The sequence below is a fragment of the Heterocephalus glaber genome, unplaced genomic scaffold (genome assembly GCF_053883595.1).
Source record: "Heterocephalus glaber isolate CG9 unplaced genomic scaffold, H.glaber_assembly_v1.0 deba00000809, whole genome shotgun sequence".
NCBI classification, from domain to species: domain Eukaryota; kingdom Metazoa; phylum Chordata; class Mammalia; order Rodentia; family Bathyergidae; genus Heterocephalus; species Heterocephalus glaber.
The window spans coordinates 3,372,620-3,395,861 of record NW_028258163.1 but is presented as its reverse complement, the minus strand read 5'-3'; the positions used below and the strand labels follow the sequence as shown (position 1 = coordinate 3,395,861).

At 48.4% G+C, this 23,242-nt stretch overlaps 1 protein-coding gene across 1 annotated transcript in view; it reads left to right on the top strand.

Moving 5' to 3' along the window:
- Rtf1 (RTF1 homolog, Paf1/RNA polymerase II complex component) overlaps positions 1 to 17,554 on the top strand; it is a 60,078-nt gene extending 42,524 nt beyond the window's left edge. Inside the window, exons 7-18 of the mRNA XM_004861612.3 lie at positions 6,449 to 6,584; positions 6,989 to 7,166; positions 9,135 to 9,217; positions 10,894 to 10,981; positions 11,180 to 11,287; positions 11,856 to 11,933; positions 12,821 to 12,942; positions 13,082 to 13,139; positions 13,549 to 13,626; positions 14,486 to 14,581; positions 15,258 to 15,369; positions 15,563 to 17,554. Of these exons, the coding sequence (XP_004861669.1) occupies positions 6,449 to 6,584; positions 6,989 to 7,166; positions 9,135 to 9,217; positions 10,894 to 10,981; positions 11,180 to 11,287; positions 11,856 to 11,933; positions 12,821 to 12,942; positions 13,082 to 13,139; positions 13,549 to 13,626; positions 14,486 to 14,581; positions 15,258 to 15,369; positions 15,563 to 15,669 (1,244 nt within the window). The 3' untranslated portion in view covers positions 15,670 to 17,554. The remainder of the gene's footprint in view (positions 1 to 6,448; positions 6,585 to 6,988; positions 7,167 to 9,134; positions 9,218 to 10,893; positions 10,982 to 11,179; positions 11,288 to 11,855; positions 11,934 to 12,820; positions 12,943 to 13,081; positions 13,140 to 13,548; positions 13,627 to 14,485; positions 14,582 to 15,257; positions 15,370 to 15,562) is intronic.
- The last annotated feature ends 5,688 nt before the right edge of the window (positions 17,555 to 23,242 follow it).

The window sequence follows — 23,242 nt, the reverse complement described above, 5'->3', positions numbered from 1 at the left end:
TCTCTGCATCATATTTCCACCATAAATATTTCCGTGTGTGTTTCATAAATACTCTTGAGCCAGGCATCGTGGTGCATGCCTGTAATCTCAGCATTCTGGGAGGCTGAGGCAGGAGGATTGCAAGTTCAAGTCCAGCCTGTGCAATTTAGTGAGACCTTGTCTCAAAAAATATAAAACATAGGGAGCTGGGTGTGGTGGTGTACACCTGTAATCCCACCACTTGGAAGGCTCAGGCAGGAGGATTGCCACGAGTTTGAGGCCAGCCTAGGCTACATAATGAGTTCAAGGACACCCTGAACTACATAGGGAGACCCTGTCTCAAGACAAAACAAAAACATAGGGGCTGGGTATGTAGCTCAGTGTAAAGGCCCTGGGTTTAATTCCTACTACACTAATTAATTAGTTAATTAAAAATATTCTCATTTTAGTTTTCAGTTAGCAATAACCACGCCTTGGATAAACCTCATTGGCTACAATATGATCAGATATCTAGTCAGTGTTTGAGTTTCTCTATGATAATTTGATTATTTTGATCAGGATTTAGGCCCACGTGTTGCTATTTTATTAATGTGTTCCTTGAATTACTTAATCTCTCCACTTTTCTTCCCACCCCTCCCTGCCTTATAACGTTTTTTTTGTTTTTTGGCACTGGGGATCAAACTCAGAACCTTGCACTTGTGAGGCAGGTGTAGTGCCACTGAGCTAAATCCCCACGTGCCCCCCCCCATAACATATCTGCTAATGTACTAAATCATTTGTGTTACAGTTTTTCACATGTGCTAATTGTGGGTTTTGGTTTGTTTGTTTGTTGGTACCAGGGATTGAATTTGGGACCTTGCGCTTGCAAGGCAGGCAGCAGAACCACTGAGCTAAGTCCCTGGCCTGCTAATTGTGTTTTATTGGTAGTATTAGATGTGTTCTTCGACTCTCTTGAATTTTCTGTAAATTGGTAGTTAGAGCTGGGTAATTAGATTTGGGTTTATTTTGGTTTTTGTTTCAGGATAAAGGGTAATTTTAGGTAGTGTTATCTATTTCCATCAGGAAATACATAACATGTGATTGTCTCTCATTTGTGATATTACCAGCTCTCACTTTTTACCACAATAATATGAGGTAACAAACTACCCTGTTCCTCTTCACACACCTGCGATTCAGCTAGGGTTGTTGTGGGAACTGAGTCTGTCTCCCTTATCTCTCTTCTTGGTATCTTGATGACAGCAGAATTATAAGGCTGGAGATGCCTCACAAGCACAAAGTCCTGAGTTCAATCCCTGGGACCAAAAATGATGATGTAGGCGGGGAGAAACACAGCGCTTCTTAAGGCTTAGACTTAGAATTGTCACATTGTCACCGTGGAGCTTTGAAGACCTGGAACTACCAAGTCACATGGCAAAAAGCCTGGCCACAGTGCCCCAAGAAAAGGAAACAATACTGCATTTTGTCCACTGGTGACAGCCCTTGGTGATCATCACGTGGACCCATTTCATTCCCTGGGAGTTACCCAGTGGTGGTTCTCCAGTCTCTCACTCGCTCTTCATTTATCATCTGGTCTGTTTCCCGAGAAAGACTTCTCATAGTTCTTATTTTGACACAAGGTCTCACTAAGTTCCCCAGGCTGGGCTCAAACTTGTGATCCTCCTCCCTTACTCAGCCTTCCGCAGTGCTGGGATTACAGGCTTCTGCTACCAGGTCTGGGTAATTTTTTTTTTTTTTTTGGTACCGGGAATTGAACTCAGGACCTTGTGTTTGTGAGGCAAGTGGTGGCACCACTGAGCTAAATCCCTGGCCCAGCCGATTTTAACGTAGTTCATGTGTTTCAGTTCATGGCAGTTATCTTTATTGTTGATACTCAAGTTGTCAACCAATGGCAATAAGTTCCTTTGACAAGGACCCTGATAGGTGCTTTTGAGGCGGTGCTGGGGCTGGACCTAGAGGCCTCTGCGTGCTGGCAAGCACTCTGTTACTGTATTACAGTCGTAGCCCCCGTGCTTTCAGCTTGCATTTTCCTAATGAGTAGTAATGTTGGCCATCCTTTTCCATGTATTTATCAGCTACAATTTGTTTGGAGAAATGTCTTTTCCAAGCCTTTCCCCCATGTTTCAATCAGATTTTTTTATTGTTTCTGTTGTTGGGTTGCAGGAGTTTTTTACATATTCTGGATATTAATCCCTTACCAGATATGTTTCACAAATATTGTCTTGTTTCATGGTTTGCCTTTTATTCTGCTGCTGGAGCAAAAAACCCGACACACAACTTAAAGTGGGAAGGTGTATTTCACCTCACGTTTCACAGGCTTTGGTCCAGGGTAAGGCAGCTCCATTCCTTCAGAACTGTGGTGAGCAGGCCATGGCAAAAGCAAGCTGCACACCTCCTAGGGCAGGGAGGCAAAAAGGAAGGGGTCAGGTATGGTAGCGAGTCTGCAAGTTCACACCCCTGTGCTTTACTAATCTCTCAAGCCAATCCAACTGGCAGTCAGATTAACCATCATACTCTTTTTTTTGTGGTATTAGGAATCGAGCCCATTCCCAGCCCTTTTTTTTTTTCCTGGTACCAGGGATCGAACTCGGGTCCTTGTGCTTGCTCAGCAGGCGGTCAAACCACTGAGCTAAATCCCCAGCCTCTCAGCCCTTTTTTAATCTCCTTTTTATTTTGAAACAGGATTTCACTAAGTTGCTAAACTGCCCAAGCAGACACTCTCTTAATAATGTCCTTTAGCTGGTTGTGGTGCTGCATGTGTGTAATCCCAGCACTTTGGAAAAAAAGAGAAAAATAAAGAATGATTTTTTGAGGGTTTTTTTGGTGGTACTGGGGATTGAACTCAGGATCTTGTGCTTACCAGCCAGGCACGGCGCCACTGAGCTACCTCCCTGGCTCCAAAAGTTTTTAATTTTCAGGAAGTACAATTTATGTTCCTTTTAATTTTTCTTTATCCTGTGCTTTCAGTGTTGTAGCCAAGAAATCACTGCCAAACCCAGTGTCATGAAGGTTTTCAGTGTGATTTCCTCTAAGAGTGTTACAGTTGTTTGTGCTCTTAACATTTTGGTATTGGATTCATTTTGAGGTAATTTTTTTTTGTTTTTGGTACTAGGGATCGAACTCCGGACCTTGCTCTTGTGCGGCAGGCGCCAGAACCACTGAGCTAAATCCCCAGCCCAGAGTTAATTTTTATATAGGGTGTAACGTAAGCGTAACTTCATTTTCTGCACCCTTTGCTAAAGACTCTCGTTAGCCCATCTATGGTCTTGGCGTCCTTGTGAAAAATCCATTGACTGCGTGTGCCAGGGTTTATTTCTGGGCTGGCTGTCCTCCAGTGGACATGTGTCTTTCAGTTGACTACTTTTTAAAAAGTCACTTGTTACTGTCCCTTCTGTGTGGTTATATATGTTATCAAATTAATATTTTATTTCATTTTGCTTAGCTCATAGCGATCCTTCTGCCTCAGCCTCCCGAGTGCTGAGATTACAGGTTTTCGCCACCACACCTGGCTTCATTTTGCTTTTGATGTTTACAGATGACTTTTTGTTAGTATTTTATGATTATGTGAAATACATAATTCTAAAGTCAAATATACTAAACAAGGTCTGTAGATACAGAGGAAAAACCAAACACAAACTCAATTTCTCATGTGTTCTTTTTTTTTTTTTTTGGTACCGGGAATCGAACTCAAGACCTTGCACTTTTGAGGCAGGCAGCAGAACCACTGAGCTAAATACCTGACCCCCTCTTGTGTATTCTTTTTTTTTTTTTTCTTTTTTTATGGTACTGGGAATCAAACTCGGGACCTTGTGCTTGCAAGGCAGGCGGAACCACTGAGCTAAATTCCTGGCCCTCTTGTGTATTCTTAACATTCATCAACACAGAACACTTTTGTGACCCCCAGAAGTGTGTAGATTTCTTCCACCATCAAGCAAAGAATTAGTTCTGTAGCAGACATAGCTGGGTTTGCTCTGAGTCAGTTCTGCTCTGACGTTGTTTATCAGAAGTAGCATCCAGTGCACAAGCTGCAGATGTTCCGTCATGGCTGTCTCCACCCCTGCAGATGTGGGCATGAGGTTGCTGACCTGTGCTTCTGAGCAGCAGGCCGGATCACAGCTTCCACCACCCTGTGGGTTCAGTGAGTTTGTCAGTGTGGCCTGCAGGGCTTGGGTGACACGTGTCTAGTGCTTCATAAAGAGTATCACAGAGGACGCAGCCAAGGAGATGTGGGGGGCAGGCAGAGCTTCCCTGCCCCCTGCCCCCAGAGACCTGCCTCGGTTTCTCCACAACTACTGTATTTTCTATCCTGAAGCCCTCTAGGCACTTCCGGCCACCAGTCAGCTCAGTGCACAAAAGACACTATAACTTTGAAAGATTCAAGGGTTTTAGGAGGGAAAGGGGATAAAAACCTACTATACAGAGTTCAGCAAAAAAAATAAACACATTAGGAAAAGAAAAACTTGTATACATATTTTAATACTAAATTTATTGAGACGCTATGAGATTAATACAAGTTATTTGGCCTCTGCCATTACAAGAGGTGCTCACAGTGGTGGCCGTGAGCTTCCAGATGTTTATCAGTATGGCAAACTGCTGAAGTATGTATACATTTTTTGGCAGACTGTATATTTCACAGTATCACATAAGATATATTTAGAGAAGTTTAACTTTTATGCCTGTTTCATACCTTGCTTTCTCCCATAGTGGCCAGTCTTATAAACATTTTTATATATCCCTCTTTGTTTTTGGGGTGTTGGGGTTTTGTTTGTTTGTTTGTTTTTTGGTACTGGGGATTGAACTTGGGTCCTTGCGCTTGCGAGGCAGGTGTCGAGGCAGGTGTCGGAACCACTGAGGTAAGTCCCCGGCCCTGGGGTTTTGTTTTGGCAGTCTTGGGGATTGAACCCAGGGCCTTCACACTGAGCTATATCTACAGCCTTTTTTTAAGTTTTTCTTTTGAGCCAGTTGCTTAGGCTGGGCTCAAATTTGTGATTCTCTTGCCTCAGCCTCCCAAAGTGCTGGGATTACAGGCATAGGCCAACACACCTTACTGTTTTCTTGCGGGGTTGAAACAAACTGTCTAAGTAGCTCAGGCTGGCCTTGAAGTTACAGTGATTCTCCTGCCTCAGGCTCCCAAGTACTGGGATTATGTGCACCATCAGGCCCAGCTTGTTTTATTTTCTTCTGTTTTGTGTGGTAAACAGAGGGATATAGATTTCCTCCTGTCTGAGGTTAGTAGTAGCATAAGTACACACTTTTTTTTTTGGTACTGGGGATCAAACTCTGGACCTTGCGCTTTCGAGGCAGGCACCGAAACTATTGAGCTAAATCCCCAGCCCAAAAGTTACCAAGATTTTATTTTATGTTATGTTATGTTATGTTATGTTATGTTATTTGGTACTGGGAATTGAGCTCAGGTCCTTGCGCTTGCCAGGCAGGCAGCGGAACCACTGAGCTAAATCCCTGGCCCTGTACACACTTTTCTTTTTCACTGTTTTCTCCTAGCCATGCATCCTGGAACTTGCTCCTAACTTGAAGGTAGCTATGAGGACTGTCTGTGTTTGTAAATGGAGTTTCTCTGGAGAGTGAGGAGGTAGCTCAGTGGTGGGACACCTGCCCAGCATGCACAGGGCCTGGGTTCAGTCCCCACCCAAGAGAACACAAGCTCTTCCATTGGAACATTGCCATTCTGGTTATTGACCTATGGCCCAGGCTGCTCATGGCGCAGCAGCAGAGCTGGGAGAGAGGGAATTAGTAGCTGAGATGATGACACTGTGAACAGCACACCTGAAATGTGCTACGTGGTTGTTCCTAGGGTTGGGAACGCAGCTCCACGATAGAGTGCTTGCCTAGCATGCCCAAGGCCAGAAAAAAGAAAAACACTCTGGCTCAGAATTGTTCATGTCTCGTTCCTTTTCTATAGCTGCATAGTAGTTCACTGAGTGTAACAGGTGATTCAGCACTCCCCTATCTGAGGGCCTTTGGATCATTTTCCTGTGCTCATCACAGAGAGTGTTGCAAACTCAAAGGTTTTCTGAGAAACTCTCTGAAGATAATCAAAATTTTTCCCCTCTCTCCTGCCCATCTTCAAGCATTTTGAGTGCAATAAAAGAAAACCTGTCAGCAGTGTTTGTGAATTTTTCTGCTCACTTAGTAACACCCTTCCAGGCTTCCTGTTCTGCAGGCTGAGAGGATTGTCATTCTGGTGTGACTTGCATAGGTTGTCGCAGGCCAGCCCAAAGAGGTAGAGCTGTCACTTTGAGTCCTCTGTCCTGTTTCAGTTTCTTTTCAAAAATGAAAGATGAGTTGGGCACGGTGGCACACGCCTGTTACCCTTGCACTTAGGAGGCTGAGGCAGGAGGATTGTGAGTTTGAGGCCAACCTGGGCTACATAGTGAGATGCTGTCTAGGGAAAAAAAAAAAGATTTTGTTTCTTGTGAGCGCAGCTATATAAATGTTTCCCCTTTCTTTCTAGCTGAGCTCCTCGCCAAAAAACAGCCATTAAAAACCAGTGAGGTCTACTCTGACGATGAGGAGGAGGAAGAGGATGACAAGTCCAGTGAGAAGTCAGAGCGCTCGTCCCGCACGTCCTCATCTGATGAGGAGGAAGAGTAAGCTGCACGGTGGCCTAGAGGAGTGGTCGGGGCACTGAGGGATGTGCAGCAAGGTCTCAGGGTCTCATCTATGTTCAGTGTCTGCAGTCGCACAGCAGCGAGGGACGTTTCCTCTGGGCTGGCAGGGGCAAGTGATGTCTGTCACCTCCATCAGTCCCCTCTGGTCAGGAGCACAGTTTGATCACAACTATCTTTTTTTTTTTGGTACCGGGGATCGAACTCAGGTCCTTGCGTTTGCAAGGCAGGTGACAGAACCACTGAGCTAAATCCCCAACCCTGATCACAACTCTTCTCTGGGGCTGCATTTCTCCTACCAGTTAGGTTATGAGAATTGGATGATACAGATATGTCTCATTCTGTTTTCATGATGAACACTTCCGCTACCCCTCTGTCCCTCTCAGGAAAGAAGAGATCCCTCCCAAATCACAGCCAGTCTCCTTGCCTGAAGAATTGAATCGGGTGCGATTATCTCGGCATAAGCTAGAGCGCTGGTGTCATATGCCCTTCTTTGCTAAAACTGTCACTGGATGTTTTGTACGGATTGGCATTGGAAACCACAACAGTAAACCAGTTTACCGGGTAGGAATTTCTCTCTTTGAACTTTGTCCATGTTTTAAATATGATTCTCTGCTGGGTGTAGGAGCTATTGAACAAATAGGCACTCTTCTGCCACCATTGTGAGTTAGTCACCTTCCTTACTAAATACCAGAGATAATCACTTTATCAAAAGGAAAGGTTGGGCCGGCGATTTAGCTCAGTGGTTCCCCCGCCTGCCTCACAAGCGCAAGGTCCCGAGTTCGATCCCTGGTACCAAAAAAAAAAAAGGAAAGGTTTACTCTGGCTTATGGTTTTGGAGGCTCCAGCTCATAGTTGGGCAGACCTAAGGCGTAGGTCTCTGGGAGGGTGGCCATGCATCAGGGCAGTTGCACAGTGGACCAAAGCCACTCACTCTGGGGGCCCCATGACCTACAGCCTCCCACCAGGTCCCCCACATCTTCACATGTTACTGCCTCCCCGTAGTGCCAAGCTAGGGACTAAGTCTTTAAGCCACAAGCCTGAGGAAGACACAAGCTCCCAGCTCAACAGACTAGAGAATAGATTCCACTTGAGCCGCCCTAGGACAGTACAAACTTGTGATTAGGGATTATTTGTGACCTGCTGCCAGGAAGAGCACTTGGAGCCCAGGAGAATGGTGGGTTTGAATTTGGAATCATTTTCTGTGCCCTCCTTCAGTGTGAAAGGGAGAAGGGAGCCAGGCATGGTGGCGCACACCTATAATCCGATCACTCAGGCCTGAGGCAGAAGGATAGCCACGAGTTTGAGGCCAGCCTGGGCTACATAGTGAAACCCTTTCTCAAAAAAAAAAAAGGGCTGGGGTTAAAGCGCAAGGTCCTGAGTTCAATCCTTGGTATCAAAAAAAGAAAACCACACACACACAAAAACCAAATTATCTCTCCTAGCCATGTTTCATGACACTTTGGTGCTGGGGATTTAGCCCAGTGGTTCTGCTGCCTGCCTGGCAAGTGCAAGGTCCTGAGTTCGATCCCCGGTACCAGAATAAAAAGGAGAAGGGAGACATTTATGAATTATTTATTGGGAATTACATAATCTAGGTTTATTCAACTGAAAAATAAATGAATAAAAATTTTCCATCTTATATACCAAGTGACTTCTAGGCCAGGGAAATGAAGAGAAAAATAGCCAGGTGTGGTGGTGCCTCTAGGAGGCTGAGGCAGGAGGATCACAAGTTCAAGCCCAGCTTGGTGAATTTAGTGACTTCACAAGACCCTGTCTCATAATTTAAAAGGGAAAGGTGGGCTGGAGATGTAGCTGAGTGCAAAGGCCCTGGGTTCAATCTCTAGTACCAAAATTAAAAATAAATAAAAGAATTCCAGCCTTATACAGGTTATAGTGTAGATTCCAGCACTGCTTCTGTGGTGGATGGCTAGAACATAGCTATTTGATTCTGGCTTTTTTGTTTTAATGTGTTTATTTCCTCTCATGCTAACTAATAGCCATGCTGCATCCTGGAACACTGGGCAACAGAAATGTCTCCATGGTCCTCACATTTGGTCAATAAAAACCATTCTCCCCATGGGGCTCTGGGCTAGGATTAGAGCTCAGTGGTGGACCTTGGGTCAGTCCCTAGCACAGCATCCTGAGGCAGGCTCTGTGGCAGGTACTTGTGGCCCCGGCTACTCGGGAGGCTGAGGTAAGAGGATGTGTTGAGCCCAGGAGTTCAAGGCTAGCTTGGGGATCGTAGCAAGACCCAGTCTCAAGAGAAAAAAGGCCCTGAAGTCCTGAGTACATCCTGGAGTCAGGCAGAGTTAGCTGGAAGAAAGTCTGTCAGGGTCTTTACCCTCTACTCCTGCAGCTTTCATCCCCTGGCTTAAGACTCCTCATGTTTTGGTCTCCCGGAACACCTGGCACCCACGGCTTCTCTCGGCACAGGTCACTTGTCTGTGTCCAGGTAACGGGGCCGATGCTGGACTGGTGTGGAAAGCACTGAAGGAGTCTGCTTTTGACCAATTCTCTGCTTTCTCCTAGGTTGCTGAGATCACAGGTGTTGTAGAAACTGCCAAAGTTTACCAGCTGGGCGGCACCAGAACTAACAAAGGACTGCAGCTGCGGTGAGAGGCACTTCTGGGGCGGCCTCTGTTCTCTCCCCCAGTAGGCCCTGCCTGTTGGGCTGTCTTTGCCATCAGTGGTGAAGCCTGTGTGCAGTCTCCCCTGGGGTCTAGCACTGCCTGTGAGGGAAGAACCCACACTCTCCTTGTGGGAGGGCGAGGGTGCACAGTGCAGTATGTGCTGCAGGCAGGGCTGAGAGGCCCTACCCGAACCCAGCAGGCTGAACCTCCTGAGCCTGGTCCTCACTCTGTCACTCACCTGACTTCATCTCTGACAAGTTGGGCACCTTTCTGGACTTAGTTTCCTCCTCAGTAAAATGAAAATTCACCCAACACTTGTTTACTGAATTTCAGCTATGTGCCAGGCACTGTTATAGACATCAGAATAAAGGAGAGAACAAACCAGATGCACCCAAATCACTGCCATGCTCAGGTGCGGTGGCACATGCCTAGAATCCCAGCACTTGGAAGGCTGAGACAGGAGGATCACCGCAAGTTCAAGGCTACCCTGAACTACATAGTGTTAAAAAAAAACCGAAAAATTTTTTGAACTCAGGAAAAACAAAAAATCTCCCCCTCCTGGAACCTGAGAATTTTATTTATTTGTTTGTTTGTTTGTTTGTTTATTTACTAAGGATCAAACTCGGGACCTTGTGCTTATGAGGCAGGCAGTGGCACCACTGAGCTAAATCTCCCCCGCCCCGCCATAGAAAGGTGTAGAAGTACAGTGGTGCCTTCGTTTCCGAACCTAATATTTTTTTACAGTTTTGGGGAAGATGGCTACATTTGTTTGTGTGGGGAAGATGGCCATGGTCATGTTTGTCACCCGAGGCAGAATTTGCAAACGGAAGCAAAATTTTGACTAACGTTTTTGTTTGTAAACAGAAGCATTCATAAACCGAGTTATTATTTTACTTTGCCAGGATCATGCAGCAAATAGTAATAGACGTGGCTGCCCATTGGCCAGATTTGGCTAGGGTGGTCTCTCCCTCCCCACATCCCCAGGTTTGTTTAAGAAAAAGGCAGTTGGGCCAGGTGTGGTGGTACACACCTGTAATCCTACCACTATGGGAGGCTGAGGCAGGAGGACTGCAAGTTTGAGCCCAGCCTGGTTAATGTAGCAATTTAGCAAGTCTCCATCTCAAAAAGGGCTGGGAATGTATCTCAGAGCGAAGGCCCCCAGGTTCAATCCCCAGTACTGCAAAAACAAGCAAACAAGAAAAAGGCAGTCGGGCTGGGGAGTGGCCTTGATGAACCCTGTCCCTCAGAGAGTGGTACTGGGTCCCCTCACTTTGCTAGCACAGTGGTCAGCAAAAAACAGGGCTCTTCTGCTCCGAACAGTTTTCTTGTCATTTGGAAAACGCCCTGCTTAGCATATTCCTGATGTCGGTTGACTTGAAGCACTGGCCAGTGTCTTCTGTTACTAGCTGTGTAAAATCAAAGTCTCAGCTATAATACCAACTGGGGGGGCGGGGTTGTGCTTTGTGTCTGGTTTGTACTCCCAGGTCTTCCAGGTCCACTGATGTTAGCTGGTGCTTTAGCATTGGAAACGTTTTGTAAGTCTTGAGAGTATTTCAGAGGCAGCAGGATGAAGAGCCTTGGCTATAATGTAGAGCCGGCAGGCTTGCCTCACTTGTGCGCATGCATGTTCTTTGACATGCCGTCTCTCATTTGTGCAGGCATGGGAGTGACCAACGAGTGTTCCGCCTAGAGTTTGTCTCCAACCAGGAATTCACTGAGAGTGAGTTCATGAAGTGGAAAGAAGCGGTAAGTTGTTTTTGTTTTTGTTTTTCTTTGGTACCGGGGATCGAACTCGGGTCCTTGCACTTGTGTAGCAGGCGGTGAAACCACTGAGCTAAATCCCTGGCCAAGAAGCAGTAAGTACGAGACTTCCGGCGGGTGTGTGTGGAGACCGAAGCTCTCCCACATCTCTAACTAATGACTTCTTGTCATATTTCTGTCCAGATGTTCTCTGCTGGCATGCAGTTGCCCACTCTCGATGAAATCAACAAAAAGGAATTATCTATTAAAGAAGCTCTTAATTATAAATTCAATGATCAGGATATTGAAGAGGTAAGAAACCTAGTACCCCAGAGCCTGGAGCTTTATCGCATTCACTGGTATACAGAAGCCATGATTTTCTTTCTTTCCCTGTATCTTGACATTTTTAGTTAGGTGTGAAGGCAAAGGAATGCTTACGTTGCTGCCTCATTAGAGTTTATCGGGTGTCTCTCTGTACGTTCTGTGTACAGATGGAGCCACACAGACCTGTGTTTATTCAAGTCTTGGGGGGGGTGCATTCTGCTAGGCTTCATCTTTCCAAAGCATTCTCTCTCCAAAGCACTGTGCACAATTCTCTGATCTCCATCCTCTTGGATGGTTGCTAGCCTTATGGTACCAGGTATTCCAGCTGCTTCTGTTCTTGTTGCACGTCCCTTCCGACTGTTGCAGAAGAATCACTGGGTCCTTGGAAGCAGTGTAGTATTTCTCAGAATGAGCTCACTCACTCTCTGGGTACAACACTGCTGCAGGAGGAATAGTCCCCACTTACAAGCTGCTTGCCTCCAAAGCGGGCTCACTTCTCCTGTCTACTACAGTAGTTCAGGAATACCTCATCCCTGGTATCTCCTCTCTGTTGCAGATTGTAAAAGAGAAAGAAAGGTTCAGAAAAGCTCCACCCAACTATGCTATGAAGAAAACTCAACTGCTGAAGGAAAAGGTAAGGCCTTGTGCTTCAGCCTCTCTGCCCATCCTATAAGGGGAAATCAGGTTGTTGTTGTTTTCTGTGTGATACAGGGGAGTGATCCAGGGGTCTTCATGCTAAAATATATCTCCATTCCTTTTTATTTAATTTTAATTTAGAGCCAGGGCTTGCTAATTTGCCAAACTTCCCAGGCTGGGATTGAATTTGAAATCCTCCTGCCTCAGCTTCCCAAAGTACTGGGCTCTCAGGCATCTGCCACTATGCCCCAGCAAAATCAAGCTTTTTCATCCTTTGCCAGGTTTGTGGTTGGCAGGAGTGGAAAAAAAGTCTCATCTTGATTATAAGCATCATAGTGCATTCTTGCCACTTAGGCAGCGTTCCTTGGTCATTTTTCTTTGTACTGAAATAGGTTTTGTTTGTTCCATTCTGCTTACTTTTCAGTTATTTTAGTTTCATGTAATAAGATAAACTGAGGAACCAGATATGGTGCCACACACCTATAATCCCATCACTAGGGAGGCTGAGGCAGGAGGATCTTGAGTTTGAGCCAGCCTAGTAAGGCTGTTTCAAAAAAGGAAATTAATTAATTAATTAAAATAACCCTCAGGGTAGTATCTGGCACTGGATCTGAACAAATTATATTCTGGTAGGTCATTTTCTGTTCTACACGACCAAATGAGGTGAACTTTGTTACAGTGGCTTCGCCCTGTGCTGGCTCCTCAGGTTGGTTGTGGAGTGCTGTCCCCGAGCCTAGTGGCTATGTGTGAGGTGTCCTCCTGGGGGGAATCAGACCTGTCACCTCTCGGTTCCGTGCTTGCCACATGAGGTACCTGGCCTGCGCCAGACTAAGAGGTCTGGGCTGCAGAACCAGCTGTGGCAGGAGCTCACGCATCTCTGTGCAGGCCATGGCTGAGGACTTGGGAGATCAGGACAAGGCCAAGCAAATCCAAGACCAGCTCAATGAGCTGGAGGAGCGGGCCGAGGCCCTGGACCGCCAGCGGACCAAGAACATATCTGCCATCAGGTATGCATCCCGGCCTCTTCTGCTAGGGCCTCCCCTCTGCCTCAGCCACAGTGAGGGGCAGCTCCGCACACCTGCTCAGGGCTGGCCGGCTCCTCCCTCCCCATACAGCCCCTGCTCATGCTCCTCCCTCCTTCCCCAGTTACATCAACCAGCGGAACCGGGAGTGGAACATCGTGGAGTCCGAGAAGGCACTGGTGGTAAGGAAGCTTCATGTGCTCCCTAAGAAAACGTGAATGAAATGACAGGAAATCGTGGCCATGTGTGGCCCTAGGTTTGGTGTCAGCTGTGAAGATAAGGTGTGCGCGCAGATGCACAGTGCACCTGCCCTGTCCGCATACACACCCGTGTCACTCAGCAGTGTGTGATGGAGAGCCAGAGGCCTTCCTTCTGCCCCGTGCTCTCTCCTGCCCTTGGAGTCCACTGCACAGCTGCTTGTTTCCATCAGCTGATTTGCGGTTCTTGCTCCCCTCTGCTCAGTGCCTGTGAGAGGAAAGGCTGGGAGAAGGCTGCTGCTCTGTCATGCCTCGCAGAGATGCCATTTACGCCCAAGCTCGGGTGAGTGCGGAAGGCGGCTCAATGGCTCCCTAACTCAGCTCTCTGTTTCAGGCTGAAAGTCACAACATGAGAAACCAGCAGATGGACCCCTTCACTCGGCGGCAGTGCAAGCCAACCATAGTCTCCAATGTGAGTGCTGAGGAGGGCGTCGTCAGGCGGGCCCTGGATTCTAGGACACAGTGAATCTCATTAGGAAATTAATAGAGAAGTTAAAAATAATATTTGCCTAGCTGGGATTTGCTCACCTCAGCTCTTGGGTCTGGATACTGCCTTTTTAAATTTTGGTGTAGGGCATATAGGTAGTAAGAACAGGCATGGCTTTTAAAAGCCCAGGGCCAGCCCCTTTGTTCCAGGGCAGGCTTGCAGTGCAGCAAACTTTCACACATTGAGTGTCCCTTGCCCAAAATGCTGGGACCACTGGGTGTGGTGCCAGACGCCTGTAATCCCAGCACTCAAGAGGCTGAAGCAGGAAGATTGCCACGAGTTTGAGCCCAGCCTGGGCTACATAGTGAGACCCTGACTCAAAAAAAAAAAAAAAAAAAAATGGTGGGACCAGAGTGTTTGTGGAGTTTGGGGTTCATCTTAGGGCTGGGCCTCAAGTCCAAATGCAGAATTCATTTATGTTTCATATACATGATATACACGTCACCTGAAGGTAATTTTACATCATGTTTTCAGTGTGACTGCAGCCTGTCACATGGAGCCAGTTTCAGTGCACAGAAACTCTTGGGTATTGAAGCATTTTGGGTTTTAGATTCTCAGATGATGGATGCTAAACTTATAATAGGTTCCTTAGCCTGGGCCTGGCTGGGCTGGGCTTAGCTTTAAAGCCCTTACTTGCCCCATTTTGCTACCTGAGGAGGCTCCAGTGAGCTGCCGCTGGGTGCACCGTGAGCCTGTGATGTTAGTAGTGGTAGGTGAGAACCAGTCTGGCAGCGGGACTCTGTATGTTGGACAGCCCCTGAAATAATTGATTTTTCTCTCTCAGTCCAGGGATCCAGCTGTTCAAGCTGCCATCTTGGCCCAGCTAAACGCAAAATATGGTTCTGGAGTGTTACCAGATGCTCCCAAGGAAATAAGCAAGGCAAGTGTAAGGCCATCTTGGGGCTGCTGCCCAGGACCCTGAATGAGCACCTCACCTGGTTTGGGCTTCATTTTCCCACCTGGAGGAATATGGAGTCTCACCTGTAGCCCTTTCTCCATCCCAGTTACTTGCGAATGTGCTCAGCAGTACTGAGCAGACAACCTAAACTCTAAGCCCAACACCAGTGCTCACCTAGGGCCACTGTCTGGGCCTCTGTGGCAGATTCCTCACATGTGAGACGCAGAGAATACTGCACCCATCTGCCCTGTAAGGTGCTTAGGAGGAGTAGCTGACACGGAGGGGCCAGGCAGCTGGGAAAGTGAAAACAAAAGTGGTAGAGGAAGAGAAACTGTTCTTGTAAAGAAGGCTCTACCTAATTTAAGTCTCCTGTAGCATCCAACTGTCCCGGGGGCTCTGAGATCTTGGGTCAGAAGGCAGCTTCACTTCCTGCATCTACCACAGACAGGAGCCTTCCCTTTCTTCACTTTGAATGCTGAGAAGGCTTCAGAAAAAGAAAACTCTGTCTCAAGCCCCTTCTGTCCTTGGGGGGGGTGGGGGGGTGGGGGGAGACAGAGAAGAAAGAAGGAAGCAGAAAGTCCCTCAGTGGGGAAACCTAGTGAGCCTGAGCAAGAACGTGGGCCGTGAATGGCTGCTGCGCCTCTGACTATTCTTACAGGGTCAGGGGAAGGATAAAGATCTGAATTCTAAGTCAGCCAGTGACCTGTCAGAAGACTTGTTCAAAGTGCACGATTTTGATGTGAAGATCGACCTCCAGGTCCCCAGCTCAGGTATGAGGTGGGGTGGTGTCAGTGGCTGAGGACTGAGGTAGGGCAGAGATGGGGTATCTGCTGCCCAGACCTTGGGGCCAGGGCCATCAAGGTGGCAGCTGTGTTACGAGAGCACAGGGGTAGGCGACGAAGGACCCAAGGAGTGCAGCACCACTGCACAGGTCCTTCACAGGCCATTGCTCCTCTTTTCCAGAGTCCAAGGCTCTGGCCATCACCTCCAAGGCTCCGCCTGCCAAGGATGGGGCTCCAAGGAGATCTCTGAACTTGGAAGACTACAAAAAGCGACGAGGGCTGATTTGAGCCCAGCCTGCTGCTTCTGACCCCGCATGCCCATCAGTTCCCAGCTTACCTCTTTCCCTTTGATCTGCCCTCTTTGGGCTGGAGCAGCAGCAGAACTGGGAAGAGACTCCATGAACTGCTAGTCGTCTGTAACATGAACCATTTGCTGTACAGACTCCGTCTGCACCATCTCCACTGACTCCAGGCCCGCCCAGTGTGGCTCTGAGCTCTTGTGGGCTTTTCCATGTCTTTTAGATTTGTGTTTGCCTTTCTTTTTTTTAACCAGCATAGTCCATTGGCCACTCTGCACGCATTCAGTATTACCGTGGAGCTGGGATACTCGCTGAGCCCCTGGCGGCCACAGTGACAGCATGGATCAGTCTCCATGCTGTCCCAGACCTGGCCGCAGAACATTTGGCACCTGCCCTTGCAGAGGGAGCAGGGACTGGGCACCTGCAGCCCTGCTTCCTCTCCTCATCATTGTCCTCTTCCTCTCTTTGCAGAAGAGGGGTTTTCAAAACCAATTTAATTTCCAAAAAGTGTACATTTGTGGGGAGGGAGGGGGGTCTAATTTGAGAGACAGAGAGAGAGAGAGAGAGAGAGAGAGAGAGTGTGTGTGTGTGTGTGGATTTTTTTTATCATTTTTTAAAAATGCAGTACTCTTTGTATCAGTCATGAGTCTATAGCTGTTTCAGATTTTTTTCAGCTGTATTTTAGCATCTGAAACTGCAAGAAAGAAACTCATTAAATGTGATTCTTCTTACTAAACAGGCCTGACTGCTGTAGCTGTACCTTCCTCCCCGCAGCGCCCAGCCCACCGAAGAGCAAAGCCCCAGGCAGTGTCCTGCCGGTGGGAGGGGCCTGGGGACGCCGCAGAAGCACCGCCCATCGCAGGGGTCCAGCCTGCAGCTTCTCAGCTGAGCATAGAGTGTGTGCCTGTCTCTTCCTGGGGATTCTGTTTTGGCAAGAATACCATTTTGTTTTGTTTTTTAAGAGAAATTCAACATGAATGTGGAGAACAAACAGATTGAGGTTGCAGATGTTAGCGACCTGTGCCATTGTGTGGGTGTCTGCATAGCTACATGGTAAGCGTGTGTATTGTGTGGCTGGGGAAAGCCAGCAGAGGTGTGTCGTTAGGAAATGTTTGAAAAGAGATAAGCTGACTGCTCGATAATCATTCTCAGGTGTAAAGCTCCAAGTGTAAATAAAAGTGGCATTTAACAAATCTTTTCAGAACAAAGTACAGCTGACTATATATATCAGGAACTGAGCTACAGAAGCAGCGTTAGCTGCTGACTTCCACAGGAAGGAGAGGACGCTAGACGCTCTGCTCTGTACTTCTTCACTCTACTTTTGTATACGGAAGGGGGCTCGTGGGAAATCATGGAGTTAAGTTGTATTTAAACATAAAAATGAACTTGATAACACTTCTGGGTTAAGTAGAGCCTCAGTGTTGCTTTTAGTTTACATTTTTTATTTTTTAAAAAAGCGGCAGTGGATGGTTTTAAAGACGTGTTGTGATTGTAAAGTTGGTAATGTGAGTGTGGCGCGGCTGTGTGGTAGCTGTGCACAGGGTGGCTGGGCAGAGGAGTGGCGATGGACTCATTAAAACCATATATACTTGAAGAGTCCATGGCCGAAGCTCTTTATAGACCGTGTGTAAATGTGGAATCACAGACTGTTAAACATTGCCTGCGCTCCACAGTCCCGGAGCTGCTAGGACCTCTTCCACCGTGTCGAACCTGGACTTTTTTTCTATCTGGTTTCAAAAGACATAAAATAGAATCCGTACAATTTGCTGGACTCATTCTGATCCACCACGTAGATCTGTATTTAGTATCATTTGAATTTGGAGAAGTGTCAGTTACATTATGGCTGTGTAATAAAATTTTTATTAAAACTGTCACACTGTAGCCACTTTGCCATGGCCTCCCCACCTGCGGCCATGGAAACCTTCATTCTGAGAGGCCAAAGCACAGAGCGGGGAGAGAAACCAACCAGAGAAGACCCAAAATTAAATCACACCCCCAGTGGTCTGGCGATTCAGATCAGAGGGCTCCACTGCAGTCTCGCTGGGGCAGGGACTCCCACCAGCTGCTCACCCAGCTGTGTCCCCAGCTGGACTTCCTGGGGGTCCAGGGATTTGCTGTGTGGGGGACCTGCCCCAGTGGTTCACTCCCCACGTGGTTTCAGTGTTGAAGGTGTAGCAGCCAAGGCTGTTTCATGACTTTTCAGTTCCAAGAAGCAAGAAGGCCAGTGTCCACAGGCCTACCTCATTGTGAGTGTAGATCTGCTTGTGTCTTGCTTTTGACAGGTGGGGGAAAGTCTGATGCCTGAAACTTGCCTTTAGAAAGAATGTTTTCGTTGTCTGTTTCTGTTAAGTCCTGACTTGTCACTCAAATTATATAGATATTTGTAAATAAACTTGATCCCATTTTAACAAGGGGATTCAGATTTAGTCCAAGGCGTGCATCCTGAGTGGCACCCCCCAAAGGAAGTTAGAAAGTCCAAGAGAGCCTCCTTTTTGGTTCTTTCTTTCCCCTTCTCTTAGCCTTGCACCCCTAAAAGTGGAAGTGGCTGTTGGTAACTCCAGTAGGCTGGTGCCCCAGATTCCTCTTTTGAGGGTAGTTGCCTAGACCCAGGGTGACCTCCAGGCTTTGTTTACTTCTTTTATCTTTTTTTTTTTTTTTTTTTTTGGTACCGGGATTGAACTTGGGTCCTTGCGCTTGCACAGCAGGCAATGAAACCACTGAGCTAAATCCCTGGCCCCTACTTCATTTATCTTGGTAAGGATCAGTAAGCTTTTCCTGAGTGAGGCAGCTACCTAATAGGCTGCCTACTCGAGACTCTGGACCTGACAGCTTTCACTTGGCTCAGCACAGTTCCTCTGCTCCTGTTTGCTGCCTATGGAGGAATTGCTAATGTGCCCCACGACAGTGAGATCTATAAGGGCCCCCACCCCTAGCAGTCTGAACAGCTAGGAAACAAAAACCCCCTGTGGACATGAAAGGTCAAAAATGACAGTCACACAATAGGAGCTAATGTCAAGCCTGCCTCTGGTGTTGGAAAGGGAATCACTGGGACTTAGCCTGCAAGTGTCCAACCACTGAGGTGTTTCACAATTCCTATCACCCTCTGCCTGACTGTTGGGGACAGTGGGCCCTAGAACCAAGGACTCGGGCAGCTGGCTCATCCCTCAGGATCTGGGGGCCCTGAGGCAGCCACTTGTTACCTGTCTCTCGGGGACAGAGGATTGACATTCTCCAGAGCCGGTGGAGGGAGGGGGTGGTCAAGGCCCTTCCTTGGGTAACCACGGATATCTGTGGCCCAGTAGCTAACTGAACGCACCTTGGTTTTTTCGTGATTTTACAGACCAAATCTGGCTCCCTTGGATTGGGGGCAGGGGTGAAATAAAGGCCAGCACTACGGAACGCTCCCTCCAGCCTGCCTTCTCACCCAGGCCCGCACGTCTGGGCAGCTGGACCCGCGTTTCTTGGCCTGGGGTCCCTTCAGCTCTGGAGCCTAGCTCCACTTGGTGCCTAGGGCTGAGCTAGCTCACTCTTCCGCACACAAGCTCCACTCTTTAAACAGGAAGAGCCGGCAGGGCTGTGTCCCCAGGGTCGGGGTCTGGATGGAGTAGGGCAGAAGCTGTAGAAGAACCAGGCCTGGGCAGCCCCCACCTCAGCGGCCAAGAAACTCCGCCTCCAGCTGGTGGGGACCTGGTCAGGGACCTTCAGGGAGGTGTGGGGCAGCTCAACCTGCCCTTATCACCTCCCCTGTCCCATCACACACCCCTTTAAAGACTGTAGGGCTCCACTCTCCACACCACCAAGAAATTATTTTATTTTTGGTACCAGGGGATCGAACTCAGGACTGAGCTAAATCCCTGGCCCAAGAATAATTAAATTAAAAAGCCAGAGAAATAAAGAAGTCCAACAAAGCTATGATCCTTTCCACAATAACTACCTTATTACTTCCTTCAAAATACCGGATCTTTTCTCCTGATAATTGTGGATGGCCCCGTGTTTCTGAGCGTGCGCAGAAAGCGAACACTATTTGGCCAGACACATGCAGCCTAGCCTGCTTTATCCCCATCGAGTTTCGGGGAGGGGGGCTCCACATTCGTCAGCATCCACCCTCCAGGTCACCTCCGCCAGGAAGCCTCCGAGTGCGAGTCCCGCTGGCGGCTCCCACTTACCAACCGGTAGGGTTTGTACCTTCCAGCGCGGTGGAGTTGGGGGAGGAGCAAGCCAAACCCTGAGGGGGGGCGGGAGGGCGCCTTGTGTGCTTGGGGCCGAGCCCGAGCACGAAGCCGGCTTCATTGCAACTTTAACTCGGGTTTGCTCCCTTGGACGCAGGAAGCACAGGTGCTGCCCACAGTACTGGACCCGGGTTCGGAAAGGCCCGCATCACCGGCCCAGGAACTCCCACAGCCCGGCCCTCCTGTCCACCCCACCCGACCGCCCCTCTCTACCACTGCAGGCTCTGTGCCCTCAGGCGTCACACGCCCCAGGTGAGAAGCCTGCGTGTCTGTGGGAGCAGAAACTGGCAAAGCACCTGGCAGAGAGTGAGCGCTGAGCTGCCCTGGGGGCACTGACACTGCTCTAGGCTGGGGGTGGGGTAGAGAGGAGTCAGGCGCCCCTGCCTTGCCCATCCCAGTGCCCAGCACTGCCTTTGCACAGCTCTTGTGCCCTGGGGTTGCTGGCTGCCAGGAGGGATGCAGCCCAGGGGTTCTGTGAATCCGGATGGGCAAGGGCTCAGGCACCTCAGGAAGCAAGCCGGCCTCAGCTCCGGGAGCTCGCACACCCCAAACCCCAGCACTCTTTGAGGCTGAAGCAGGAGGACCATGAGTTGAGTTCCAGCCCAGCCTGGGCAACTTGGTGAGATTGTCTCAAAATACATAGGGATGGGAATGCAGCACAATGCATAGGGCCTAGGTTCAATCCCCAGTAATGCAACAAATAAAATTTTCAAAAGAGCTGGGGATACAGCTCAGTGTCAAGGTTCCCTTCATAATCTTTTTTTGGTACTGGGGATCGAACTCAGGACCTTGCGCTTGCAATGCAGGCAGGGGAACCACTGAGCTACATCCCTGGCCCCAAGGTTCTCATTCAGTCTTAGTACTGCATAGAAGCCAGGTTGTCTTCTCTGACATGGAGCTGGCCTGAGGCCAGTGACTCTCATGGTCTGTCTCAGTTATCTAAGGGCCACCAAAACCTGGGTACCTTCCCCTAGGCTCCAGCTCTCCACACTTTTTTCTTTTCCTTCAATACAGAAGCAGTGATCTGCTCCTCCTCCATGCTGGCCAGTCTGATTTCCCCATATCTCTTCTATTCAAGCATCAAAAGGTCCAAAGGGGTAGGGGTAGTGGGAGGGGCAGGGCAAAGGAAAGAAGGGAAAGGAAAAATGCTGAGAAATGGAAAAAATGGAAATAAAGTCTTTGTAAATAGGGAAGGGTGGAGGGCGTGAAGGGAGGGCTAGGAATGGGGAAAAAATAAGAACCAAGATGCATCATGTAAAGGTACAATTCCCAATGAGAAATGTAATTGTGTTGTATGCCTACAATGTACCAATAAAAGAATTTAATTTAAAAAAAAAATGCAGAGGCCAGGAGTGGCTCCACACATCTGCAGATCCTATGGGGGACAGAAACACAAAAGAACAAAACTTCTGTGGCTTCAAAGTTCATTCCTGGCTCAGCAAAGAGAACATAAGAATTCCTTGGCCTCATCTCACAACTATACTGGGAATCCAGGCCCTGCTTCAGTAGGCAGCCCTATGTTTTCTGCCTGTGATAGGTGGAGGCAGACTTGTAAGGAATTACAAGACTTTTTTTTTGAGACAGAGTCTCCCTATGTGGCTCAGACTGTCCTAAAACTTGACTCCCTCCTCCCTCAGCCTCCCAGATGTGCCCTGGTGGCCCGCAAGGCAGAACAAGATGTTAATGACAGAAATGGAGCATAGCACATTAGAAGTCAGGGCCCAGGCAAGACATACTGTGTTTTCTACCTACTCGCCATGTCCTTGTGTGAGCACCTTGACCTCCCTGATTGAGCCATTTCATCCCCCAGTTCCTTCTTCAGCGGGAGGAGGAGGAGGAGGATGCTACACTGAAGGCCCTTTCTGCATGAGACTGGCTCTCCATTCCCCTATTCCCAAGTGTGGCCTACACATCCAGGCGCAGGAATGGCGATTCTCTAGTTCCTGGCCCTAGGATGTGGGCAAGTGCTTGATGCAAGAAGCATTTTCTTCACCTGAGTTTTTCTTGGCAGTCAGGTCAGCAACCCAGTGCCCAGTCTACTTCAGCTCCAGCCCTACCCAGGCCGTGCCTGGTCCACACATGGGGAGTCCCGTCCGCCTCACTTCTGCCCCTGCTCTCTCTGGCAGGTCCTGGGTTTGCCCAGTCCACCTGCTGGGAAAGGACTGTTCCTTCACCCCTCCTGCTACACAGCCTGGCTCAGCTCCAAGGAAACCAAAATCCAGGATACAGGTGCTTCCAGGCCAATGATGGTGAACCTACAACACACATGCCACAGCTGGCTGTTTGTACCACTGAAAGCTGTAAAAGGTTCACCATCACTGTAATCTAGGCCTTTGAGCTGCTGGGTGCCAACCCTAATACAACCCCAGACTCTGCATCCCAGAGAAGGAGGCTATGACTTCCCACCTTCTTGGTGGAGGAGTCAGTGTTAAATATCTGCATTTCATAATTTTTTTCCCAGTATTGGGAATTGAATCTAATCCAGCATCTTTACACTGAGCTACATCCCTGGTTTTTGTTGTTGTTCTTTTTTTCTAAATAGTATCTCCCTAAACTGCTAAATTGCCCCAGGCTAGACTCAAACTTGAGATCCTCCTACCTGGGATTACAGAGTGCTGAGATTACAAACCTGCATCACCAGGCCCTGTTTGCATTTGCATTTCCTTATTTTTCTCACTCCTTCACTCATTCCTCCTTTCTTTCTTTTTCCTTTCCTTCTTGCAATAGTGGGTGTTGAGTTCAGAGCCTTCCTGCTGAGCTACATTCCCAGCCATCTTATTTTTTATTTTGAGACTGGGTCTCACTAACTTGCCCAAAGTGGGCTCAGACTTGACATGCTCCTGCCTCAGCCTCTCAGAGTGCTGGGATTACAGGCCTGCACCACCAGGCCCTGCTCTTCCTTTCATGCTTTGGTTCCTTTGTCCCCAGGGTCTCTTTTCTTTTTGGCTGTCTTCCTCAGAACCCCCTGTTCCCTACTCCTGGGCCATCCTTGAAACCTGGCTAAGAAGAGCAAGGAGAGGCAAGATGCACCTTGCCAGCCTCAGAGGCCATCCTCCTGGGGCTATCCCATTCCTCTGCCACAACAGTCCCAGGTCCTGGGTGCCTGCTGACAGGAGAGCCGCCGCTCTCGTTTGGTCTGGCATTTGGGGAGGCCAAAGAAATGCTGCTTCTGTGGCTCTCTACTAGCACATTAGAAAGCACAGCCTCGGTTTAGAGATTTCGCATCCTCTCATTTTTTGTTTTTATTTTATTTGTTTTTTCCAAGCGCTGGGATGGAACCCAGAGCCTGGGTCAGGCTGGGGAAGCGCTCCACCATTAAAATGCACCCCAGCC